The sequence below is a fragment of the Tachyglossus aculeatus genome, chromosome 10 (assembly GCF_015852505.1).
Source record: "Tachyglossus aculeatus isolate mTacAcu1 chromosome 10, mTacAcu1.pri, whole genome shotgun sequence".
Classification (NCBI taxonomy): Eukaryota; Metazoa; Chordata; class Mammalia; order Monotremata; family Tachyglossidae; genus Tachyglossus; species Tachyglossus aculeatus.
The window spans coordinates 54503891-54518658 of record NC_052075.1 but is presented as its reverse complement, the minus strand read 5'-3'; the positions used below and the strand labels follow the sequence as shown (position 1 = coordinate 54518658).

The 14768-nt window shown below is 55.7% G+C and overlaps 1 protein-coding gene across 4 annotated transcripts in view; it reads left to right on the top strand.

Moving 5' to 3' along the window:
- SCN8A (sodium voltage-gated channel alpha subunit 8) overlaps window positions 1–14768 on the top strand; it is a 119548-nt gene that overhangs the window by 85396 nt on the left and 19384 nt on the right. For 3 of the 4 annotated variants that reach the window (XM_038752266.1, XM_038752264.1, XM_038752265.1), the window contains exons 17-21: window positions 1228–1698; window positions 2961–3078; window positions 5261–5415; window positions 6998–7171; window positions 12224–12346. In XM_038752266.1, the coding sequence (XP_038608194.1) occupies window positions 1228–1698; window positions 2961–3078; window positions 5261–5415; window positions 6998–7171; window positions 12224–12346 (1041 nt within the window). The remainder of the gene's footprint in view (window positions 1–1227; window positions 1699–2960; window positions 3079–5260; window positions 5416–6997; window positions 7172–12223; window positions 12347–14768) is intronic. The other variant, XM_038752267.1, reaches the window with a different exon arrangement.

Sequence of the window (14768 nt, the reverse complement as noted above, 5' to 3'; positions counted from 1 at the left end):
AAGACTGTGAGCCCCCCGTGGGACAACTTGATCACCTTGTATCCTCCCAGCGCTTAGGACAGTGCTTTGCACATAGTAAGCGTTTAACAAATGCCATTATTATCATTATTATTATTGGCACATTATTATTATGATGATGATGATGATGATGCACTTAGACTGTGAGTCCTATGTGGAACCTGATTATCTCATATTTACCCCAGAGCTTAATATGGGATTAAGACTGTGAGCCCCATGTGGGACAACTTGATCACCTTGTATCTCCCCAGCACTTAGAACAGTGCTTTGCACATAGTAAGCACTTAACAAATGCCATTATTATTATTGAGCGCTTATTGTGTGCAGAGCACTGGACTAAGCGCTTGGGAAGTACAAGTTGGCAACATACAGAGACGGTCCCTACCCACCAACGGGCTGTAGAAGGGGGAGACAGACGACGAAACAAAACATGTGGACAGGTGTCAAGTCATCAGAATAAATAGAAATAGAGCTAATCATTAAGACAAGAGATAGAATAGTAAATACGTCCAAGTAAAATAGAGTAATAGATATGTACAAACATATAGACAGGTGCTGTGGGAGACTGTGAGCCCACTGTTGGGTAGGGACCGTCTCTATATGTTGCCAACTTGGACTTCCCAAGCGCTTAGTACAGTGCTCTGCACACAGTAAGTGCTTAATAAATACGATTGAAGGAAGGAATGAATGAGGGGAAGGAGCTAAGGCAGGGGAGATGGGGAGGCTCAGTGTGGGAAGGCTTCCTGGAGGAGGTGAGCTCTCAGTAGGGCTTTGAAGGGAGGAAGAGAGCGAGCTTGGCGGATGGGCGGAGGGAGGGAGTTCCAGGTGAGAACGATGTACAGAACGATTGAATGAAATCCCAGGGCGGAGATTCATTCATTCAATCGTATTTATTGAGCGCTTACTGTGTGCAGAGCACTGGACTAAGCGCTTGGGAAGTCCAAGTTGGCAACATATAGTACAGGTTGGCAACAAACGCCCTTCTAGACTGTGAGCCCACTGTTGGGTAGGGACCGTCTCTAGATGTTGCCAACGTGGACTTCCCAAGCGCTTAGTCCAGTGCTCTGCCCACGGTAAGCGCTCCATAAATACGATTGATTGATTGATTGATTGAGGATGGTGGGAGGGGGGAAGCGGCCCACAGTGAGGCCGCTCGGGTCTCGCGGTTCCGGACCCCCCGAGCGTCTCCTCCCCGCTCCCCCGGCCCAGGTGCTGAACCTGTTCCTGGCCCTGCTGCTGAGCTCGTTCAGCGCCGACAACCTGGCGGCCACGGACGACGACGGGGAGATGAACAACCTGCAGATCTCGGTGATCCGCATCAAGAAGGGCGTGGCCTGGACCAAGGTCAAGGTGCACGCCTTCGTGCAGGCCCACTTCAAGCAGCGGGAGGCGGACGAGGTCAAGCCCCTGGACGAGCTGTACGACCAGAAGGCCAACTGCCTGGCCAACCACACCGGGGTGGACATCCGGCGCGACGGCGACGGGCCCAAGAACGGCAACGGCACCACCAGCGGCATCGGCAGCAGCGTGGAGAAGTACATCATCGACGAGGACCACATGTCCTTCATCAACAACCCCAACCTGACCGTCCGCGTGCCCATCGCCGTGGGCGAGTCGGACTTCGAGAACGTCAACACCGAGGATGTGACCAGCGAGTCGGACCCCGAGGGCAGCAAGGACGTAAGCGGCGGGGGCGGGCGGGGGGCGGAGCGGGAGCGGATGAAGGGGTTTAATAATAATGATAGCATTTATTAAGCGCTTACTAGGTGCAAGGCACCGTTCTAAGTGCCGGGGAGGTTGCAAGGTGATCAGGTTGTCCCACGGGGGGCTCACAGGCTTCATTCCCGTTTTACAGATGAAGGAACTGAGGCACAGAGAAGTTAAGTGACTTGCCCAAAGTCAGGCAGTTGGCAGGGAATGGGGTCTGGGACCCCCTCCGCGCCCACCTGGAGCGTCCCAAAAGACCCCCAGGGGCCTCCAGCCCAGGCTGCATTGGTCCAGGAGGGAGAGGACCGGCTTCCCGCGGCCCCCCTGAGCCTGACGGGAGGCCGCCTGCCCTCCTGTGCTGCTCTGGTTTCAGCCCAAGACAGGGACAATAAGTGTAATATACTTAATAATAATAATAATAATGATTATGATATTTATTAAGCGCTTACTATGTGCAAAGCACTTTTCTAAGCACTGGGGAGTTTACAAAGTGATCAGGTTGTCCCACATGGGGCTCGCAGTCTTAATCCCCATTTGACAGATGAGGTCACTGAGGCCCAGAGAAGTGAAGTGATTCGCCCAAAGTCACACAGCTGACAATCAGTCAATCAATCAATCGTATTTATTGAGAGCTTACTGTGTGCAGAGCACTGTACTAAGCGCTTGGGAAGTACAAGTTGGCAACATGTAGAGACAGTCCCTACCCAACAGCGAGCTCACAGTCTAAAAGACCGCAGATGTGCGGAGGCAGGGCATTCTGGGCCAGGGGGAGGACGTGGGCCGGGGGTCGACGGCGGGATGGGCGAGAACGAGTCCTGGTGAGGAGATCAGCGGTGGCAGAGGAGCGGAGGGTGCGGGGTGGGCTGGAGAAGGAGAGAAGGGAGGTGAGGGAGGAGGGGGAGAGGTGAGGGACAGCCTTGAAGAGTTGACTGGCGGGAAGCGAATCCCCTGTCTTCATTCCCTTCAGTGGCCCATTCTACTTTGTGGTGCCCTTGGGAGAGCCCGCCTGGCGGGGGTCTTCGGATCCAGTGGCCCGGAGCCCCCCGAGCGTCGGGCGGGTGCCGGGACCGCCGGGGGGTCAGGTGCAACGAGAGAGCCGTGGCTTTCCCCCTGGCCGCCGCTCCCAGAGGGCACGCGGAGGGTGGGTCCGGCGAGGGACGGGGCCACCCGGGCCGGCCGAGCGGGCCCCGCCCTGGCAGAGGGGACTGACGGGCCGTTGGCGCTCGGGCTTCTAGAAACTGGACGACACCAGCTCCTCGGAGGGCAGCACCATCGACATCAAACCCGAGGTGGAGGAAGTGCCAGTCGAGCAGCCGGAAGAGTACCTGGATCCCGACGCTTGCTTCACCGAGGGTGAGCCCGGCGGGGACCGGGGCCGCGCGGGCCGCTTGAGTCCAGGGAACAAGGTGCCCTTCCCTTTTCCCCGCTAGGCCTCCCCCCACATCAACAAGTTGCCAACTTGTACTTCCCAAGCACTTAGTCCAGTGCTCTGCACACAGTAAGCGCTCAATAAATACAGTTGACTGATTGATTGATCACCCTCTCCTCCACGGATCCTCCATGGGCGCCACTCTCCCCTTGTCTCTCGGCCCGTGCTGGGGAAACCTCAGAATAATGATGCCAGTCGAGACGGTTTTTGTCGAGCGCTCACCGTGCGCTAAGCCCTGGGGTGGGTCCGGCGCAATCAGATCAGGCAGCAGTCCCACACGAGGCTCACAGTGTGAGAGGGAGGGAGAACGGGGGTCAAATCCCCATTTTACAGAGGAGGAAACTGAGGCCCAGAGAAGCAGAAGGACCGGCCTGAGGTTCACACAGCAGGCGAGTGGCGGAACTGGGATTTGAACCCGGGTCTTCCAGCCCCCGGGCTTGGGTTCGGCCCTGCCTGTGGTCCTGGTCTTTCCCCTCCTGTCCCGTCCACGTCCAGAGGTCTGATCGTATTGGCCTTGCTTCAGACCACCATCCCCCGCTGTCATATAATAGTAATAATAATGATGGCATTTATTAAGCACTTACTATGTGCAAAGCACTGTTCTAATTATAATATAATAATAATGATGGCATTTATTAAGTGCTTACTATGTGCAAAGCACTGTTCTAATAATAATAATAATAATGGCATTTATTAAGTGCTTACTATGTGCAAAGCACTGTTCTAAGCGCTGGGGAGGTTACAGGGTGATCAGGTTGCCCCACGGGGGGCTCCCAGTCTTCATCTCCATTTTCCAGATGAGGCAACTGAGGCCCAGAGAAGCAAAGTGACTTGCCCAAAGTCACCCAGCTGACAAGTGACAGAGCCAGGATTTGAACCCATGACCTCTGACCCCAAGCTTCTCTAGCCCTCACCAATGCCACCATGGTGTCCCTCCTTTTTTTAATAAATATAGCATTTGTTAAGCACTTACTACGTGCCAAACGGTGTACTAAGCACTGGGGTACATACTAATTAACCTGGTTAGGCACAGTCCCTGTCTCACACGGGGCTCCCAGTCTTAACCCCCATTTTACAGATTCATTCCTTCATTCATTCAATCGTATTTATTGAGCGCTTACTGTGTGCCGAGCATTGTACTAAGCGCTTGGGAAGTCCAAATCGGCAACATATAGAGACGGTCCCTACCCAACAGCGGGCTCACGGTCTAGAAGGTAACTCTAGATGAGGTCACCGTGGCCCAGAGAAGTGAAGTGACTTGTCTAAGGCAACACAGCAGAGAAGTGGCGGAGCCGGGATCAGAACCCAGGTTGTTTTGACTCCTAGACTGCTATTCATTCATTCAATCGTATTTATTGAGCGCTTACTGTGTGCAGAGCACTGTACTAAGCGCTTGGGAAGTCCAAGTGGGCAACATCTAGAGACGGTCCCTACCCAACAGCGGGCTCACAGTCTAGAAGGGGGAGACAGACAACAAAACAAAACAAAACATATTAACAAAATAAAATAGAGGAAAAAGGGGGGGGGCTCAGTCTGGGAAGACCTCATTCATTCATTTATTCATTCAATCGTATTTATTGAGCGCTTACCTTGTGCAGAGCACTGTACTAAGCGCTTGGGAAGTCCAAGTTGGCAACATCTAGAGACGGTCCCTACCCAACAGCAGGCTCACAGTCTAGAAGGGGGAAGACGGACAACGAAACCAAACATATTAACCAAATAAAATAAGCCCGGAGAGGTGAAGTGACTTCACTTACCAAATAAACCAAATAAAATAAATAGAATAAATCTGTACAAGTAAAATAAATAGAGTAGTAAATCTGTCCAAACGTATATACAGGTGCTGTGGGGAGGGGAAGGAGGTAAGGCGGAGGGGTTGGGGAGGGGGCTGAGTGTGGGAAGGCCTCCCGGAGGAGGTGAGCTCTCAGTAGGGCTTTGAAGGGAGGAAGAGAGCGAGCTTGGCGGATGGGCGGAGGGAGGGCGTTCGGGGGCCGGGGCTCGACGGCGGGACGGGCCAAAACGAGGCCTAACGGTGAGGAGATGAGCGGCGGCAGAGGAGCGGAGGGTGAGCACCCGGGCCCGACCCGCCGACCCCACCGCTTCCAGGTTGTGTGCAACGCTTCAAGTGCTGTCAGGTGAGCATCGAGGATGGACTGGGCAAGTCCTGGTGGACCCTAAGGAAGACTTGTTTCCTCATCGTGGAACACAACTGGTTCGAGACCTTCATCATCTTCATGATCCTGCTGAGCAGCGGGGCCCTGGTGAGCCACAGGGGCATCCTGCCGGGGGCCCGGGCGGAGGGACTAGTAATAATAATAATAATAATGGCATTTATTAAGCGCTTATTATGTGCAGAGCACTGGTGGGGGGGTACAAGGTGATCAGGTTGTCCCACGGGGGGCTCAGAGTCTTCATCCCCATTTTACAGATGAGGGGACTGAGGCCCGGAGAAGTGACTTGCCCAAAGTCACCCAGCTGACAATTGGCGGAGCCGGGATTTGAGCCCATTACCCCGGACTCCAAAGCCCGGGCCCTTTCCACTGACCCACGCTGCTAGTAGGGTCTGGAGAATAATAATAATAATGATGGTGTTTATTAAGCGCTTACTGTGTGCAAAGCACTGTTCTAAGCACTGGTGGGGGGTACAAGGTGATCAGGTTGTCCCACAGGGGGCTCAGAGTCTTCATCCCCATTTTCCAGATGAGGGAACTGAGGCACAGAGAAGTGAATAATAATAATAATGATGGCATTTATTAAGTGCTTACTCTGTGTAAAGCACTGTTCTAAGCACTGGGGAGGTGACAAGGTGATCAGGTTGTCCCACGGGGGGCTCACAGTCTTCATCCCCATTTTCCAGATGAGGGAACTGAGGCACAGAGAAGTGAATAATGATAATAATGATGGCATTTATTAAGCGCTTACTGTGTGCAAAGCACTGTTCTAGGCGCTGGGGAGGTTACAAGGTGATCAGGTTGTCCCACGGGGGGCTCACAGTCTTCATCCCCATTTTACAGAGGAGGTAACTGAGGCTCAGAGAAGTGAATAATAACAATAATGATGGCATTTATTAAGCGCTTACTGTGTGCAAAGCACAGTTCTAAGCGCTGGGGAGGTTACAAGGTGATCAGGTTGTCCCACGGGTGCCTCACAGTCTTAATCCCCATTTTACAGAGGAGGTAACTGAGGCCCAGAGAAGTGAAGTGACTTACCCAAAGTCACCCAGCTGACAATTGGCGGAGCCGGGGTTTGAACCCGTGACTTCGGACTCCAAAGCCCGGGCTCTTTCCACTGAGCCACGCTGAGAAGCCGGCCACATCCCGGCCCAAGCCCGCCAGCCGGAACCACGGCGTGGGCCTCGGCCCGGCGGATGGCCAGACTGGAGCAGGAGAAGGGGGGATCGCTCGGTGGGGCAAGGCAGCCATTCCATTCCATTCAATCGTATTTATTGAGCGCTTACTGTGTGCAGAGCACTGTACTAAGCGCTTGGGAAGTCCAAGTTGGCAACATACAGAGACGGTCCCTATCCAACAGTGGGCTCACGGTCTACAAGGGCTGAGGGATGGGGTAATCAATCAATCGATTATCAATCGTATTTATTGAGCACTTACTGTGTGCAGAGCACTGTACTAAGCGCTTGGGAAATCCAAGTTGGCAACATCTAGAGACGGTCCCTACCCAACAGTGGGCTCACAGTCTAAAAGGGGGAGACAGAGAACAAAACCAAGCATGCTAACAAAATAAAATAAATAGAATAGATATGTACAAATAAAATAAATAGAGTAAGCGGGGAGCCCCCCGAGGGCCACGAGCCCCTCAGTCAGGCGGCGGCCGCTTCTCCCCCAGGCCTTCGAGGACATCTACATCGAGCAGAAGAAGACCATCCGGACCATCCTGGAGTACGCGGACAAGGTCTTCACCTACATCTTCATCCTGGAGATGTTGCTCAAGTGGACGGCCTACGGCTTCGTCAAGTTCTTCACCAACGCCTGGTGCTGGCTGGACTTCCTCATCGTGGCGGTACGCGGCCCGCTTCCTAGCCGGGCGGGACGGGCCCGCGGGGAGCCCCCCCGCCAAAGTCCGGATGGGCGAGGGGCTGGGGCCGGAGGGGATCCGTCAGGAGGGCGGCGGAGGCCTGGAAGCCCGGGGACGGCTCCTGCGGGGTGGGACGGATGGGGAGAGGGCCTCTCGGGGCTCTTCTCCTGGCATCCGAGGCTTTCCCCCATTCCCTGGATTCGCCAGGGAGCGGGAGCTCCGTATCAAAGCCGAGAAATTCCCGGGCAGGCGTAGCAGGGAAGCCAGGCCAGGCCCGCTGTTCCACGGTTTAAGAAAATCAGCCGGAAGAGAATCCCTTCCTCCTGCCACCCCCTTCCCGCCTCCCTCCCACCCCATTCCCACTTCTCACCATTTCACAAGTCCTCCGTTTTTCTCTCAAACTCGGTGCACCCCGTGGGGAACTCAGGAGATGCGGCCTCGCGGGTTCTTTTCCAGGTCCGGGATTTCGAATCCGTCCCCCCCAACCACCCTGGCACCGGACTTCCTCGGCGGATGAATCCTGTTTCCCCGAAATAACCGAAACGTTCCCTTCCAGGCCGGCCGAGTTCTGAGGGTGGGGACCACGGTGGAGGGGAGTGGGGCGGGCCGAAGCCCTCGGGTTCGCTTGGGACCCCTTAAGCGATCAATCAGTCGTGTTTATCGAGCGCGTACTGTGTGCGGGGCGCTGTACTGAGCGCTTGGGAGAGGGCAAGGTAACAGTTGATTCACACATTCCCTGCCTACAACGAGCTTACAGTCTAGGGGAATGGTGGGGGTCAGGCGTGTGGTCTTAGCTTGTCAGTCCAGCCGGTGAGGGGAGACCCAAAGTGGAAATTTGTGGGAGCAAAGGATGGGGGGTTGGGGCGGGGGGCTTGGCAGTGGGCAGCCCAGACAACTCCAGTAATAATAATAATAATAATAATAGTAATAATAATGATAATAATAATAATGATGGCATTTATTAAGTGCTTACTATGTGCAAAGCACTATTCTAAGCGCCGGGGGGATACAAGCTGATCAGGTTGTCCCACAGGGGGCTCACAGTTTTAATCCCCATTTTCCAGATGAGGGCACTGAGGCACAGAGAAGTAAAGTGACTTGCCCAAAGTCACCCAGCTGACAAGTGGTGGAGCCGGGATTTGAACCCATGACCACTGACTCCAAAGCCCGAGCTCTTTCCACTGAGCCACGCTGCTTCTCAGTAATTATAATAATAATGATGGCATTTATTAAGCACTTCCTCTGTTCAAGGCACTGTTGTAAATGCTGGGGAGGTTACAAGGTGATTAGGTTGTCCCACAGGGGGCTCATAGTTTTAATCCCCATTTTACAGATGAGGAAGCTGAGGCACAGAGAAGTGTAGTGACTTGCCCAAAGTCACACAGCTGACAAGTGGTGGAGCTGGGATTTGAACCCATGACCACTGACTCCAAAGCCCGGGCTCTTTCCACTGAGCCACGCTGCTTCTCAATAATAATAATAATAATAATAATAATAGCATTTATTAAGCGCTTACTATGTGCAAGGCACTGTTCTAAGTGCTGGGGAGGTTACAAGGTGATCAGGTTGTCCCACGGGGGGCTCACAGTCTTCACCCCCATTTTACAGATGAGATAAGTGAGGCCCAGAGAAGTGAAGTGACTTGCCCAAAGTCACCCAGCTGACAACTGGCGGAGCTGGGATTTGAACCCATGACCTCTGACCCCAAAGCCCGGGCTTTTTCCATTCATTCATTCATTCATTCATTCATTCATTCAATCGTATTTATTGAGCGCTTGCTGTGTGCAGAGCACTGTACTAAGCGCTTGGGAAGTCCAAGTTGGCAACATGTAGAGATGGTCCCTACCCAACAGTGGGCTCACAGTCTAGAAAGAAGGGATGAAATGGCCGTGGGGTTCCCTCTCGACTGTCAGCTCATTGCGGGCAGGGGGGGTGTCTGCCAACCCTGCCAAACTGGAGTCTCCCAAGTGTTTAGTAAAGTGCCGCGCATCTAGGAAGCACTCAATAAATACCACTGATGATGCAGTGGGGTCGGGCGTTGAGTGGAGAGACTAGGAATTAATCAGGCAAGGCACCTTGGAGGAGACAGGCTTTCGTCTGCCCTCTTACCATCCTCTCTCTCCTCCCAGTGCTTAGAACATGCTTTGCACATAGTAAGCACTTAATAAATGCCATTATTATTATTATTATTAACCCAGGACAGTTTCCTGCCTAATCACGTCCGTTTTCCCTCCAGGTTTTCCCCCCCGTGTCCGACAGCAGCCGGGTTGGAATGGCGTCTCCCGAGGTTTTCTAACCGCCTTCTTTTCAGACCGTGGGTCCGGACGATCTCCCTCTCTCCCAGGCCGCCCACCCCCCCGAGGCCGGGGCCGGACCCCCGATCCGAGCCGGGACCGCACCCTTCGGGGTCAGCCTGCTTCTCCCTTCTTCCCAGAAACCCGACTTTCCAGCATCCTCCCCGGGCCTCTCGGGACCACCCAGAAACTCTCCGCAGGTGAAAATGGCCCGGGCCAGCCCAACCGTCCCGTTTCCGCTCAAGACGCCCCAGATTTTCGGCTCCTCCCTGTCGTCACTCTAGGTTTGATTCTGCCCGCGGCCCGTGTACGCTACCCGAGGCCGGGTTTCACGAGGGCATCCAGGAGCCCCCCAGAATCCAGGAGGCGGCACCCCCTCTAGCCCCGTCTCCGGGGGTCTTGGCCAAGTTGGCCGGCCACGTGGCCGCATCCCGGGTCCGCGTCTGCTGCTCCTCCGTCGCTGGGGCCACGAGGCCCGTTTATTTCCAGGTGAACGGGCCGCCCTCAGAAGCCCGTCCGCGGAATCAGATGCAATACGGGGCGGGCCGATCCTTTTCCTGGGGGTTCCCGTCTGACAGTTGACCAGTTCTGCTTCTCTTTCCGGGTCCCGTGGGGAGCGGGCCAGGGGGCGATGGAGCCAGGCATGTTGAGTGTGGGGAAGGGAGTGACTCTGTTTACCCGTCCTGATGCCCCATGTTGTCTGGATTGAGAGTGGGGAAGGGAGTGACTCTGTTTACCCATCCTGATGCCCCTGGGGAGGGCAGGGCCAGGGTTCCAGCTTGGCTTTCCCATCACCGCCGCCTTGAGCGGAGCCAGAGCGGGACCCCGCCCACCTCGTTCCGAGGTAACGAGTGCGAGCAGCCCTCGGGGGGCATCAGCGCTTAGTACAGTGCTTTGCACATAGTAAGCGCTTAATAAATGCCATCATTATTATTATTATTATTATTATCAGGGCTCTCCACAGAGCCCGGCCCCAGGACCGCCCTCTTTCCTCACCTGCAGAGGCCGAGACAGGCCGAAGGATTCTGACTAGTCCCTTCTGACGCCCAGGAAGTTGGCTTCCAGCACCCTGCGCTGGGGCCAGAGTGAAGGGAACCGTCCTCGGTGGGCCCCGGGTTCCCGAATATTCCCCGGCTCGCTCCTCGTGCTGGTCTGGCACCCGGGCAACTGGGAAATCCGTTCGTCCCGTCTCGCTCGTCCCGCACTCTCCCCTTCATCCAGCAGCTTCCCGAGTATTCATTTGCCCATTTTTAAAAATCACGGGCTCCCTTCTCCTCCTCAAACCTTCCACTTCCGTCCTGTGCCCACTCCTATCCCTCCTCCCACCGTCCTCCGTGCCCCGCCTCCCACACGACCTAAGTATTTGGAGCGGCGGCCAAGGCAGTGGCAACAAAAATGTCATCTCTAAAAAAGCAAGATCCACCCAGTTCAGGGCGCCACTTAACCAGCGTCGCACGCTTCAGTGGTGCCTGCCAGACGGAAGGCAGAATTCTTCGGGAAAACCCTGGGACCGGCAGGTTTCCCAAGGTCTGTGGGGATGCCGGAGACAGTCACCTGGGGACCAGGGCTATCCAGAGCCAAAGCCGGGTGCCAAGCAGCACTTGGGGCCAGGCTGCGACTCCCGCCCCATCCGAGATCCTGCCCCGAGTGACTGGGGCAGGAAAGCGTAGGAGGCCAGAAGAGAAGGACGCCCGGCCTCCGGCGGCGACCCGGTTTCCGATTCTCTCTCGCTTCGGAGCCAGCCCATCTGCTCTCCATTATCCGGGGGCCAGTTACCCTGGATTATCCGGAAGCCCGGCTTCTCCTCTTCCTCCTCCTCTCCCTCTTCACCTCCCACGGCCTCCTTCGGGCCTCGTTGTTGCCCAGTAGCCCCGGCACCATCAAGGCCCAGAAGTGCAGCCCCGGGAGCTGCCGAGGTTTTCCGGCCGGGGGGTGGGTCTCCACTCCCGACGCCCACCCTGGCCTCCACGAGCCCACCGGCGGAGGACAGCCTGCGGCGGTTTGTCGGTCATTTTGCGGTGCAGACCGCAGCCCCCCGACCCCGTCTCTCCCCTCTTTCCCCGAGAGTCAGAGCAGCCAGGGGGGCTCCGTCCCAACCCCGGGAATCTCCCAGCGAGTGAGCCAAGCTAGGGAATCGCCGCTGCCGGGGCCCATATTCACCCGTATTCTTTCTCGTAGGGCACATTTAAATTTATCTGGCTTAATTTAATGGGGACTACTGAGACCCGCAGAGACTGTAAAGGGTGAGGGTAAGGTTCTCGTGATCTCTTCAGACTCCTCTCCATCCACTGGAGATGTTTTTCCCGGCCCCCCGCAGCCCCCTCCCTCTCTCCGACCTCCCTCTCTCCGTGGGCGCGCGACGCGTGCCAACTTTCGCTCACTTATCTCTTCCTTCCGTGTGTCTTTTTGTTTTTTAATTTTCCTTTTCTCCTTCCCTCTGCCGCCTCTCAACCGCCTTACCTTCCAGGTCCTTTGAATTCAAGTTGAAGGAGCTGGTATCTCTGACCACCCCCTTTCTCCCGCCGCCCCCCAACCTCCCTACCTCAAGACCCCCCCTCGCCCTTCCCACCCGCCCCTAGCCGGGGGCCCCAGTCTGTGTTAACTCAGCGTTAGGGGCTTTATTCTAATACTCTGGAACCTCTGTGTTCTTTTTTTTTTTTCCGTTGTTGTTGTTGTTGTTTTTGTTCGTCCGTTTGTTTCTTTTTCTTTTTCTTTTCTCTTCTTCTCTCCTGTTTCCGTGTAGGTCTCTCTAGTCAGCCTCATAGCTAATGCCCTGGGCTACTCGGAGCTAGGGGCTATAAAATCCCTTAGGACACTAAGAGCTTTGAGACCCTTACGAGCCTTATCACGGTTTGAAGGGATGAGGGTAAGACGCGGACAGTAGCTGGTCCTTCCGCATGCCTGTGGGAAGCGTTCAAGCATGCTAGAACCGATCACACCGGTGGAAGGATCTTTGTTTTTGTTTTTTGTTTTTAAAGACAACCTCGTGATGCGCCTGCGGACTTGATCCTCCCCACGTTTTTATTTTCCCCCCCGTCCCCGGTCCCCACCACCCCCGTACCAAGGGGTCCGCGGTAGGCTGCCTCATCCCATCGGTAGCAGGCCGCCCAAGTCCATCCGCCACCCGCAGACGTGTGAACATTGGCTGACCTCATTGGCCTGGCTTGCACTTCTAGCACGCACTTGAGACGGCCGTTTTCTCGAGAGCGAGAATCACCAGGTGGGAGAAAGAGGAATTGGCGCCCTCGGACCCGTTTTCGGGAGCCCGGTCGGGGACGGGAGGGAGGAGGCGGGGGAGCCGGCGGGCGGAGCGTGGCGGGCCTCGGGAAGAGCGAGCCCGTTGGTCGGGTTGCGTTTTCCGGTTGGAATTCCTCTTCTCGCCCCTGGTCGTTCTCCGCCCGGTCCGGCGAGGACGGGCAGCCTCCGTCGGATAGCTTCTCGCCACTCCCCTCCCGCCCCCACCACCCAACGCGTTTTGGTCCCCTGTCCCGGTCGACGTAGCAACGAGGCCCAATGCCAAAGCATTGAAGGTCTGCTCTGCAGAGGCCGCCCACCCCCCTCCTCTCCCCGTTGTCTGGAACTCGCGTTTCCAAAGCTTGGGACCCGAGAGGCCCAGCACGCTCCTCCTGTTCCCCTTCGGGTGTTGAAGCGGGCGAGAGAGAGGGTCAGAGGTCACCCAGTCGGGCGGAAGGGCACTTCTCAAACGGGGTCCAAGCCCAGAATGGAAAACGGGGCCCAGGGCGCTCCTCAAATGGGGAGAGGAAGATTTTGCGCTTCCCTTTTTGGGGCGATTTGGGGGAATCTCCGTATATCCTGCAAAACGCCGCCAGCCGCCGATCTCCGGCCCCACGACAGTCGGAGTTTGGTCTGTTGTCGCCTCTCTAGGACGGCAGTCCCCCAGCCATCATGGGACTTGACAACTGTAGAGGAAGAACACCACCCCAGCAACCCGGGTTAGGGGGGTGATGAGAGAGATGGGAGCCTGTCAGCCCTGGGGGCCCGTGAGGGAGAAGGGAGGCCAGGAGGGGGCTTGAAGGGAAAGGATGCCTAATAATAATAATTGCGGTATTTGTTAAGTGCTTACTATGTGCCGGGGACTGTAGTAAGCCCTGGGGCAGATGTAGATACGAGATGATCGGGTTGGACACAGTCCCCGTCTCACGTAGGACTCACAGTCTGAATCCCCGTTTTACAGATGAGGCCGCCAAGGCCCAGAGAAGTGATGCGACTTACCCAAGGTCACACAGCTGAAGTGGCAGAGCGGGGATTCGAACCCTGGTCCTCCCAACTCCCAGGCCCGGGCTCTATCCATTAGTCAGGCTCACTGAAAACCAAATCCCCACCGAGGGGTTTCGGGAGGCTGTCTTCCAGGGTAGAAGATGGTCGACGTGGTGACGTGGGGTCCCAGAGAGGCACAAAACTATGGAAGGTGGGGCCCGAGGCCCTGAGCCCATCGCAACTGAAACGGGGGCAGTAGAGCCTCAGATAATAATAATAATAATAATTTTCGTATTTGTTAAGCGCTTACTTCGTGCAAAGCACTGTTCTAAGCACTTGGGAGGATACAAGGTGATCAGGTTGTCCCATGTGGGGCTCACAGTCTTAATACCCATTTTCAGATGAGGTCACTGAGGCCCAGAGAAGTGAAGTGACTTGCCCAAAGTCACACAGCTGACAGTTGGCGGAGCTGGGATTAGAACCCATGACCTCTGACTCCCAAGCCCGGGCTCTTTCCACTGAGCCATGATGCCACCAAACCTTCTTTTCTGCCCGCCCGCTTGCTGGACAGCTGGCAGCCCCAAGAGCAGTGAGATACGGCCCCGCCGGGCAGTGCCCAGGCGCTGTGAGCCGAGCAGACTCTCGGCGGCTCAGATTCGGGTCGGCTGTGGCATCTTCACCTTTTGGTCCCCATGCCTTGGTTCCTAGGGTCAACATTTCCCCAGATTGGCGGGATCGGGGGGCTCGCACTGAGTCGCGCTGACCCCACTCCCGGCAATGGATCCGGATGGGACAAAGAATCCACCTCGGAGCCGTGAGCAGGGGGAATATGGACGGTGCCGGCTTCTTTAGGCAGCGTGTACGTGAGTGGGATGGGTGGGACGGAAGTCGATCAAACCATCAGTGGTACTCAATCAATCAATCAATCGTGTTTATTGAGTGCTTACTGTGTGCAGAGCACTGTACTAAGCGCTTGGGAAGTACAAGTTGGCAACATACAGAGACAGTCCCTACCCAACAGCGGGCTCAAAGTCTAAAAGGGGGAGACAGAACAAAACCAAACATACTAA